General features: G+C 44.4%; 1 protein-coding gene across 1 annotated transcript; it reads right to left on the minus strand.

The window, feature by feature from the left end:
- Positions 1-7,937: 7,937 nt before the first annotated feature.
- Positions 7,938-9,250, minus strand: LOC124699631. Its single transcript, XM_047231903.1, has one exon. The coding sequence runs from the start codon at positions 9,184-9,186 to the stop codon at positions 8,002-8,004; it is 1,185 nt and encodes a 394-aa protein (XP_047087859.1). The 5' UTR covers positions 9,187-9,250; the 3' UTR covers positions 7,938-8,001.
- Positions 9,251-11,870: the final 2,620 nt, after the last annotated feature.

The following is an 11,870-nucleotide window of genomic DNA, read 5'->3' on the forward strand; positions in this document are numbered from 1 at the left end:
TCAAAGAAACACAAATTAAATGATTTTCAAACTCAAATTTTGCTCACATGTGATAATGGTCAAAACTGCCAATTATAGTCTGATCACTACTTTGAGCCCCTGCAATTCAAAATTTTCAAACTAAACCTTGCTAACTCTTTGCACCTCATCCAAGACAACATCAAGGTGAACACTTTTTGTAAAGATCACCATGTCAAATTCATCCTAGATCAAATGCTATGCTCATCCAAAGTTGGAACATTTTATCATATTCAACAATCTCACACTTAGCAACTTTTGCAATATTGTGAATTGGAAATTTCCACCACCACACCTCATTTTCTCTGGTCAAAAACAACTTAAATAAATACCACATTTCCAAATCTTGCCACCTTTTGAATCAAACCAAATTTGGTAAATTACCTCCAATTTCAATTATGGAACAATGCAACACTATTTGAAATAGTGATCTACCTCAAACCCTACTGCCCTCTTTCACTCCACCTTGCTCCCCTATCCCCTCTCTCCCTACACCTGAACAGCAACCCTAAGGGGACAAGTAAACCTAGCCCTAGACCACACCATGCCGGCCATGTTCCTCTCCCCCTCTTCTCCTTCCTCCCTAGCCTTGGCCAAGATGTCACAGAGCTCCACCTCACCTCTCTACTGCATCCTAGTCCAGCCCCTGTCAAGAAGGACGTCGACCATCACCAGAAAACTCGCGCCCAGAGATGTCCAGGTCATGCCGAGGATGTCGAGCACGCGCCCGTGGACATGCCCTGGCCACGAGTCGCCTCGCCAGCACAACCTCGCCCTGGACCACCACTGAGCACGTTGAGCTTCGCCGTCGCATTGCCAACCCACCAGACACGTCCCTTGCCTCGCGCGAGCGCCGCCGCCCTCGACATCATCGCCGGATTTCCGCGCTCGTGCTGGCCGGCGTTCGCCATCGCCCTCGCCCGCGAACCGTCCCCCACCTCGCCGTCTAGCCTCCTAGCACCGCCTCGACCACACCTATCTAGCGCCTACCTCGCCGACCCCTTCCTCGCCGGAGCCGCCGCTCTGCTGTCACCCTTGCCGTACCCCTCACGGCCAACTCGCCCCTATAAAAGGAGCCGTCCCCGCGCCTTCACCTCCACAGCAAATCCACTCCTCTCCTCTCTCTGAATCTCCTCCGCCCCTCTCCATCGCACATCGCCGCCGCTAGCCGGCCAATTGCTCGCCGGAGGCCCGCAAGCAACTGCAGAGCAATTCACCGCCACAGGCCACCCCAAGCCTCGCCATCGGTACCATTCGGCTCACCGTCGATGACAACGTCGCCTAGCACCGTCGCCATCCCTCGCCGGAGTCCAGAAGCGCCGCCGACCCCCTACCTTCGCCGCGCCAGAGCCTCCCTCTCGTCGACGACGACGATGATTGCCAGCCGTCGGATCTGCATCTAATCGCACGGCCACCACTGCAACGTACCGCTTCGGTAAGGCTGACTCGCTGACGTGCGGGCCCCTCTGTCAGGCGGCCCGTGGCGTGTGAAGTGATACTGGGCCGGCCCACCTCTCTCTTCCACGTTTTGGCCTGTTAACTTTCCCACCCAAGCCCACGTTTTCAAATTAGTTTAATCCTTTTCAGAGAAATTTAAATACTGGTCTTGTCTTAGAAATTAAATATTTTCAAATCTACTGCACCAAATTCAACAAATTTTATATTGTTGGAAAGCTTAGGAAATGCTTGATCCAACCCCACTGGTCCCACTTCAAAATCTTGTGTAGAATTAATGTGACAAAAATAACAAGTCAGGGACTTTTGCACCTTCAAATAAATCTTAAAAATCAACCAAAAATGATATTTAGTTAATTCCAACTCTAATAGTTCACATTTGACTTACACTAATTGTTTATACAAGAAAATGGTGTGGTCACTTTGCATGATCATGCCCTAGTTTAATTAATGGACAATATGACTAGTTTATGTAATTGATATTGTCCAAAACTAATATGCAAATCATATGAAGTCTTATACTTCATTTAAATCTTGTCTCAAATGAATTCATGTGATGTTTGGACCCCTGGCCAAACTCACTTATCTGAATTACTTAGAGATTTAAATCATTTGTAGCAGTACTAAATGGTATGAGATGGTCTACCTCATTTAAATCATTTTCTCAAATGATAATGATGAATATTTGACTTAGGTCAAGATAAGTTCATATATGATTGTTTGAGAAATTAAATCTTAAGAAGATTTCAATGAGAGGAAATTATTTCTCAAGAACTATATGGAAACTATCATTTACATATGTAATGAGAAGAAATTATTTCTCTAACACTAAGTAAGAAAACCCTAGATTAATTCTTGGTAGCAATGATAAGTAATGATGCTAGGTCAATTGGAGTGAGCCATTAAGGCTAAGTAAGGGTACTTAAGTGTTGTTTGGTGATTGTATCCTTGTATTCGTGTATAGACGCTAGTGCCGGATAATACCAGGAAGACGAAGGATTCTACCCAGAAGAAGAAGAGCACTTTGACCACCTCAACAACCAAGGCAAGCTAACACCAATGCAAGCTAATATTCTTGCAAAGTGAAAAGCCCTTTGGGGCAAGACACCATGAGTCTTACCTTTTCTTACATAAGCCTATCCCAAGTTTATACTTTACAAGTTTTTACTTGTTTTCTCAAGAAGTGACTTTTATAGTTAACTTTGGTCAAAGTACAAGAGGTTACTAGAGTAGTGAAGTTATTCTCAATCAAGCAAAGCAGGATAGCACCCCTCATGAATAAGAGCTAGTGCTAATGAAATAAAACTTGACTACTCTAGATGGGAACAATGTGACTTGAAATGAATTTGAAACCTTGGAATGGTGAAGCATTTCATTGAATGATTTTTGAAGGTGAATATGACCAAGAGAAGATAGTGAGTTTTGATAAACATGATATTGGTTTGAATGCGATACCTTTCCAATAGTAAGTACCCCCACAATACCTGATTATGGGTAGGGCTTAACTGGAAGTTTATACATCTTAGTATGGGTTCCCTCTGAACACACGTCATAGGGGTTACGCTTGAGGCTGCCTCCGTTGTTGAGAAATGATGTGAAATTGAGGTGAATGGTACGGCCAAGCCTCGTGCGGTTCCCGGAGTTGACGGTTGGTCTTCACTGGGAGGCCAAGCTCATGGGGAGAGGTGCTCATACTAGGATTTGTAAGTGAAAGGTTATGGTTGATGATCCGCGTACGGTGTTACGATGATTCGGGGTAATCCCGACGGATGAAATCAAATGTTGTGGCACAAGTGTGCAACCTCTGCAGAGTGTAAACCTATTCGAATAGCCGCGTCCACGGTTACGGACGGTTGGAAAGGCCATACAGTTTCCGATGTCATATCTTTGAAAATGATGATGAAAGAAGATGGTGAAATGACTTGTGGTGAATTGAATTGAAATCACCCCTTGAAATGGTGGGAATGACACTAATGTTCCCACTTGAGTTAGTTAGCACTTGAATAAGCTTTTCTCAAATACTTGTGAACTAAAATTGGCTTTCTGCAAATTAAACTAGAGCTTAGCACCCCTTTACTAGAGTTGAGAGTACTTACATTAGTATTAGTTTGCGAGTACTTTAAAGTACTCACGGCTGTGTCCCTGGCTATTCAAATGGCCAGACTATGAAGAGGAACAGAACTATCAAGATGACGGCAACCAAGATGTCTACGACAACTAGGAGATCTTCTGACGTCAGACGTTGGCCTGTGGACTCAAGAGTCCCTTCTATTTACGCTTCCGCTATGAAACTATGAACTTTGTGTCCGTTGGTCAATAGATCAACTATTTGTGTAATATTGGATCATGTGATCCCTATGTGTAAGACGACTATGGTATGCAATGAATGATGACTTATGATATTCAACTGTTATGTCTCGCAACAACAATATTCCTGGGATTGCGATGTATGGCATAACAGGCACCTGGACTTAAAAATCCGGGTGTTGACAGAACTTCTGCTTCATTTGAGTAAAATCTTATGTCTGTGACAGCACTCTGTCATTGAAACGGATGAAAGCTACAACCCAAAAGAACAGTTCCTGGTGTCAAAGCATCTCAAGGTTGTTGAAATCTATTGTCGTGAGGAAGAAGAAATGATTTGTAAAATTTTGAAGATCCTTGGTATCCATGAAGTAACTCCTACGCAAATTAACATCAAGCATGATAATAGTTCATAAGGTAAGTAACTATTACTGATATAGACATGCAGTGCGAGTTTCACTAATGTTATTGTATCCATGTGTCGATAAAATCAGAAAATTTCAAAAAATTGAAATATTCTTATAAGTAAACCTTGGAATACTTTCAATATTAAACACTGGATATTTCAACTATTGAATGATGAAAAATAGCCCTCTCAGAATGTTATCTGCTTTACATATATTACTGGAAATGTGCTTACGCCATAGCAGCACTATATAAGTTCATGAAGATAATTCAGCTGATAAGTGAAATAAATAAAATAAGTAAATAAACAATATGAGATACTTTTTATTATTCAGTTACTTCGAGTGTCCAGGAAATGCTTCATTTAATAGCTCATCTTTACAGTATCTGCATGGCGAGGTCTGAGTTGTTCGTTGATCTAATGGAACACTTGTGCTACTCTCTAATTTTTTTTTAGATAAAAGGGAGTTTACCCCCGATTTCATTAAGGAAACCAGTTTTGTCAACAGAATAACAGCCTACACCACCATAACACCACACAGAATTAAGGTCTTACACACCAGGTTCAAACAGCCGAAAGGAGAAGAATGAAAAAGAGAGAGAGAGAGAGGGGAACAACAGAAAGCAATCTACGACTACTTCTGCCTATTTTCCGCAAGCTTTCCTTCCTTCTCCAGATCATTCCTCCAGCCTTTTCCGTTTCCCTTTTTATTTTATTCTCCTACATCTTCAGCCTCGGCATCCAGGTGATCCATCTCCTTTTCGAACCAAAGACTTCCTTAGCTACTTTCTCCAGCACTTTTGCGTAGAATTCCAACTTGTTCTTAGCGTCCTCCTTCACCTGCAAACAGCTCCACGAATTAATATAATAGCAGATTTTTAGAATGACAATATAAGGTTCTTCAGGCCATGTTTTTTCAAAACACGCCAAATTTCTTGTTTTCCATATACTCCAAATAACAGCAGCAACCCCAACAGTAAGGATCTCTTTCTTCTTCCCTCCAAAGCTACTCTCTAATTGATTGTACCTTTTCATGTTTCAGCCTTCAGTTTCCAGCAGACGAAGTACAACAGATGTTAGTATTGGCACAACGAGGATGATGTGTTTTGTGTTCCTGGATTGTTTGTCTGTCCCTGTTCCATTCATATGACTCCCATCCAGAAGTAATTCATATACTATGCTCAAAAGCCAGTTCAGCCATGATGTACATTTACTCATTTCCAGAACTCGTTGTCAGGTCCCAACTGATTTTCCTGTTGAAGAAGTGATTTATTTGGAACTTTCAGGGAACTTGTACACTGTAAAATTGAATGTAATATTCTGAGTGAAATTGCTTGGTACAATAATAAAAGGTAAACACTAAACAACGGAGGCCGATGGGACTCGTTTCGTCGTACCTCTCCAACCACGTCGATTTTGCTTTCCATCGGACGGCTCCCATTCCTTTTTTTCACAACTGAGATAGACTTTTGCCCATTCAAATCCGGAAATCACTGGCAATTAATACCTGCATTATTCGTTGCCTTCCATAATGCCTCCCAAATCGCTGCGAGAACGCCGCCGAGCGACTCTCCCGTCCTCGTCGCCCTGCTTCCCGTTCGTCCCAAGCTCTCCTCCCTCGCCCCAATCTCTCATCACGCTTCATTTGTCAAGGTATGCACCGGCGAGCGTGGCTGGTTTTTCTCGCGCGCCGGCGGCAGGCATGCGGCTTTCCCGGCTTCACTGACTGCCGGCCGATGCAGTAGGAGATCTAGGCCGCTCAATCCGGACGAACCTCAGCGCCGGAAGCTGTTCCACCTTGCATGGTGACCGTTTCGGTCTCTTCGACGGCTACCGTGACCCGAGGAGAAGGTATTAGCTGCACTTTGGTTTCCATTTTTGGGAGGAATCAGTTAACCAATTTGTGGTTATATATTGTATCTGCTACTTTATAGATCTTTCCCAAGGTAAAAAAAATCTAATTTTCATGTTTACATGTACTTCTTGTCCATGCTTTCTTGTATAAAGTATTATGTAATGATCGATGTTTGTACAATTGTCGGGAGTCATTGTTATATTATACATTTCAAATTTGCCTGCTTATCAGCTTATACATAGATTATATTATGCTTCCTACAAACAGATTGCCGCATAGAGTTGTGATGGTGGCCAAGGAGAAGCAGAGTGGGTTTACGCTGATCAGCGTCTACTGTTTGAAGCACCGACCCTGCGATGAACTACGGACACCGTCGGAAAATCATATTGGCATGGTGATCCATTAGGGTGACCACGTCCTGCTATCCTAGCACGGTAACGGCGCCATGATCGTGCACGCCGAAGGCAGCGGCTTAATGGTTCGTGCCTTACAGAAGCAAGCATGGAAGCAAACTGAACTTTTTGTCCACGGAAGCACCATCCTATTAGTTTGTAAGACATTTTATTTTTGTTCGGAAGCACATACTACCAAGCCAGCATGGAAGCAAACTGAACTTTTTGGCCATGGAAGCACAATCATATTAGTTTGTAGCACATTTTATTTTTGTCGGAAGCACATACTACCTCCGCTTCAAAATAATTGTCGAAAAGTGGATGTATCTACACAAAAACATGTCTAGATACATATATTCTTGAAAAAATAATTTGAATCGGAGGAAGTGCCTCATTCCTATGAAGCATGTGTAACCGGGAAATGCAATTATTTTTGTTGATGGAAATATATTTAGTTTTTATTCGAAGCAATATGCTACTGCATTGATTCGAAGGAGTATACCATGTGACATAAGACACAAACTTCTATTAATTCAAAGCAAGATTTTTTTAACATAGAAGCAAATTCTTTGTCCACGGAAACAAGAAAAAATAGCAAAGAAAACGAAATGTCTTTCATGCCGAAGAAAATTTCAGTTGCGTCGGAAGCAGATTTGATTCCCATTGGAAACAAGTTTGTTGCTTTGGAACTCAGATTTGTACATCATCAGAAACTTTTGTTTCTTAAAATCAAGAGCTAATAAGAGTTCAAATCAGTGCTTCAATATTCTATGAGACATGCTTCAAATTTAAATATAGTGTGTTTCTATGAACTATATGGATTCTTCCAGTTTCGTACCTTGCACTGTTCTGAACAAATATGTTTGCAAGACACAAATCTCTATTACAGATCAAAACACCGTCCAATTGCATGACATGAGAAGCAACCTCTAAGAAAATTTGAAACAAGATTTCCTTTCCTATGGAAGCATAACGCATGCTCTAAATTGGCTACAATAATTAATTTCCTAAACACTGGAGCGGCAACAGATGATCTGGCGTGATTTACGTGGGTAGTTATTAGGAAGAAAATCGGGAAAACTAATGTGCATGCTTCTTTTAAATGGGCCGTCCATCCTACACTCCATATAGGAATGATCGAAGGGCGCGGGATTGGTCCGATGTGAAGCTAAAAATCGGAAGCCGATTCCTAGCGCTCCCCATAATAAAATGGTGAAACACCTTTGTATTTAGTGTACATAAACCAGGCAACGGTGTGGGCCTACTAATCAAGTGTATGCAATGTAAGTTTAAGTTATGCATGTGGTATCTGGCCTGTTCTGTCAAGTAACCTTTCATGACGCTGCAAACCTTTAAAAAAACGCAGTACTACTTCATCCGTTGCATAAGTTGTAAGGCACAATGGAGATAAAATTTAGCTGTAGAAACACCACTTTCTCAATGTGACATAAGTTGTAGCAGAAAAACGAGGCATGCATTACATCACAAGAGATGAGATTGCCATAGTTTTGACTATTTCTGCATCTAGTACCATGAACTAATGCATATCAGAGCACAATGTGCAATGTTAGCTATGAGCCTGAGATAACATCAGACATCATTTTCCCAGCACGATTTGCTGCATAAGCATCAGCAAGACCAGGAACAGCGTCCTTGTTGCTGTCGATGTACGTCGCCACGAAACTATTCTCACCATAGCCAACCAATCGACGGAAGCCGACGCTCTTCTTCATGAGTCCCTTAGCCTGCAGGACCTTGGCGACATAGTGCCGCGGCTTCATGCGCTTCTCGAGGCTGTAGGTGAACAGCATGGGCCTCTTGACGATGTACTCCGGGTCCAAACCGACCTCGGCGACCATGAAGTCTATCTTGCGCCGAAGCTTCTCCTCGGACACTCCCAGGATGTGCGGCTTGTTGCGGACCGCGGCGCGCACCTGGTCCATGGAGCAACCGAGGGCGACCCTCAGGAACTCCATCCTGGCGGCGACCTTGTCCTCGCTGATGGAGCAGGCGACGCCGACCGCGTACTTGAAAATGTAGGAGGAGCGGGGCACGCCGAGCTTCTCGGCGCGCAGCACGAACGCCTTGACCCGCTCCGGGTTGAAGACGAGCAGCCTGGAGCAGGGCGTGGAGAGCTTGACAATGTCGCAAACAGTTAGGCCGCACTCCTCGAGCAGCGCGATGTTGGGCTTGGCGACTTTCTCGAGGTCACTGGTGAGGATGGACCTGTTCCTCTTGGCGGTCTGGAGGAGCTTGGCGAAGGAGCCGAAGAAGGGGATCCAGAACTCGAGCTTGGGGGTGATGTCGCAGGAACGGAGCGCCACCGCGCCGACGAGGAGGAAGCTGGCGATCTCGGGCGCGGTGAGGCCGAGGCGGTCGCGGAGCGCGGCGAGGCGGGGCGCGATGTTGTCCACCCTGGAGCGGAGGAGCAGCGGGTCGGCGGCGACGACCGCGGCGATGTCGGGGCGGGAGAGGCCGACGCCGGCGAGGAGGGCGAGCACGGCGTCGGGGTTGGAGGCGGACTTGAGGTTGAGGAGCTTCTTGGACGCCTTGAGGGCCTGGGCTTGGCTGAGGCCGCAGGTGGCGACGAGGTACTCTTCGGTGGAGAATGGGGCGGCGCAGGCGGAGGTGGAGGAGGAGGAGGAAGCGTAGGCGGAGGCGGAGAGGGAGAGTCGGCGGTGGAGAGAGGAGGACAGCGCAGCAGCGGTGGTGTGGGGGGCAAGGCGAGGCAGAGGGCGCATCTGGAGGTGGAGCATGGTGGCGGCGGCGGACGGCAAGCCGCCGTTGGTTGGCGGACTGAAAAGGTTTTGCTGCTCGGAGCAAGGAGGTGTCTCGACAACGACTTGAGCAAAACAAGGATAGAGCCAATCGTTTGCCTTTTTTTTTTTTGAGAATTAATCAGCCAGTGCCTGCTAATTTGCGGTCACCCGTGTTCGAACGTTTAGCCCAACACTCGCCCTACGTTCGAACGTTTATACACATATGGCCCAGCTATAAGAGGAAAATCCACCCCATCCCAAAAGCCCGGACTGAAGGGAGGAGGGAAACTCCCCCCTTATAAGCTGGTTGCTACATCTTTCCCTGGCGAGGTGGGACTAAACCGATCAGCCTCCACCGTTCCTGCAACAACTTTAACATCCCATCCCCCTGAGGGGCCCTCGGGAAGGCATGGCGATACTAGCTCTAATGTTAGTGTCCACCCAGGCCGAGCCCAACACTCAGTCTAGGTTCGGACATGTTGCGCATACGACCCAACTACAAGAGAAAAAACCACTACATCCCAAAAGTTCGGACAGCAAGGAGAAAAACTCCCCGTTATCAGCTGGCTGCAGCCTCTTCCCCTAGACAAGGTGAAACTAAACCGATGAGCCTCCACCGGTCCTGCATGCAGCCCGAAGTCAAGGCCCCTGCTAGGCTGGAGTTCTTGAAAAGCACCCTTCGTTGTTCTATGGAAAAGCTCAGCATTGCTGCAAGAAGCCACAGATCTTAAATTTATCGGATGAGGTACTTCGCCATAAGATAGACGTACTCAGCCGTATGTTTCAGTTACTCATAAGTGACTTTAATGAGGTTTTGACTTCCGGATAGTAGTCAAAACCACATGAGGATTGACCTTTCCATCAAACAACAACTAAGCCTTTTGTCCCTAGAAAGCTGCGGTAGGCTAGATATGAGAGCCAAACCTTTCCATCAAATATCCGTGAAAAAATATTGTTGTAAGTAGCAATCAAATATTCAGGGGTTCATGCTTATAAACTATACTAACGATTTTCAGATGTTAGAAGCTCACAATATTCCCATTGACGATCACCTAGGATGACCTGGGCGCATTTTATATAGGTTTGAATGAAATTTCACACGATTTGAATCATCCCAAAACTTGGCATTCCAAGACATTATGCACAGTATGTATGTTGAGTTCTCCCTTTGGCCAGTTGAGAAACAAAAAACTTGGGATCAAACCTCAATGATGGGGGATAGGTTTGATGTGCCCATTCTCGTTTTTTAGGCTAATTGACTGCAACCCTAGCCGTGCATATTAGTATGTAGTCATGTTTTTTTTAGAAACTATTTAGTGATGTTCTAAACAAGCTAGCGCTAACGCTGGCACTCGTGTAAATTATGTTTCCTGTTGGTCCAGTAACTTTATGGCCAAGAGTAAGGAGAACGATGCTGGTCTAGTGGAAGGCCTGGGCATGGATAAAACATGCATAGAAGAGCAAGATTCTGCTGCTGAGACAGGTATACCTGAGGAAGAGTAATTGATGCTTGTGAATTTATGGTGCGCTGCACGCATCAATGAAGTGCATGGTCCTGAACTACCTTTTTCTTCGGTACAAGCCGAGTGTGTGATACTGATATGGCTTGATTCAGCAGTGTCCAGAAGGAAAGGAACCACAATCTTTGTACTGCTGACAATGTGGTTCCTTTGGAAGCAACCTGTGACAGCTTCGGATGCTACTGGTGACGATGAAAGAAGAATGAGAGGTTTTGGAGGATGCCATTGGATTTCTCTGGGTGACATTTAGCCATTGGTTGTTTGTTCAAATTTTTAAATCATATTGGCTGTAAGTTGTGTAGCCTCATGGGTGCAGTTTGTAAACTGTTACATTTTTCCTACCAGATGAAATGATACACATATCTCTTATGTATACTTGAACAAGTCGTGTTTTTCTGCCTGTTTGCATTAAAGAATTTCCATCCAAGATTTAATAACTGGTCCATTCTCATTCTGGGCAAAGTCAATCTATAAACTTGTTGTTTAGCTATAATCCGACTGTCGTTGTACCGAGGATGCTGCTGATATTGATCGGTCAGTCCTGTCCTAATTGCTAGTCCAATTTATGTGCCACTTCTTTTTGTAGCAAACTTTGATTTACAAACTTGCATAGTGCACAAACACACAATTTACGACTGGGGTGCTGGTTTGGGATCAAACTGAATGCAGAGACTGAATAATGTGTGTGCCATGTTCACTTTCGATAACTGCGCAGCTATATTTAGTAACCAATAACCAATGTACAAAGATCTTAGTTTACCACAGAAAATTTCTGGGGGATCAACAGAGAGCAAGATAACATGATGTCTACCAAATAAAATTATAGGTTTGATTACATCCATCTAAGTGAGAGTACCAACAATAAGTTAATTTCCAAACTGACAAAAGCTAGCGAACTTATGGCCAGCAGGAATACTAATTCATCTGCTCGAAACTGAATTCTGCAGAAATTTAAGAAAACACAGTGAGTATTGGAAAGCCAGACCGAGATAAAATTCCAAATGTCTGGTCATTGGAGCTTGAAATAATATAAATGGATATTAACATGTAGGGATATGTAATTGATCAAAAGTTGAGATCTGGAACAAACTCTAATTACCCTAAGCCTAATAAAAAGTAATACTCTGAATTCTCATGCTTTATTGAACGTGGGAGAAGCCC

Source organism: Lolium rigidum, chromosome 3 (genome assembly GCF_022539505.1).
Source record: "Lolium rigidum isolate FL_2022 chromosome 3, APGP_CSIRO_Lrig_0.1, whole genome shotgun sequence".
NCBI classification, from domain to species: domain Eukaryota; kingdom Viridiplantae; phylum Streptophyta; class Magnoliopsida; order Poales; family Poaceae; genus Lolium; species Lolium rigidum.

Coding starts and splice junctions, on each gene's coding strand:
- LOC124699631 (XM_047231903.1), bottom strand. CDS start 9,186: ATGCTCCACCTCCAGATGCGCCCTCTGCCTCGCCTTGCCCCCCACACC.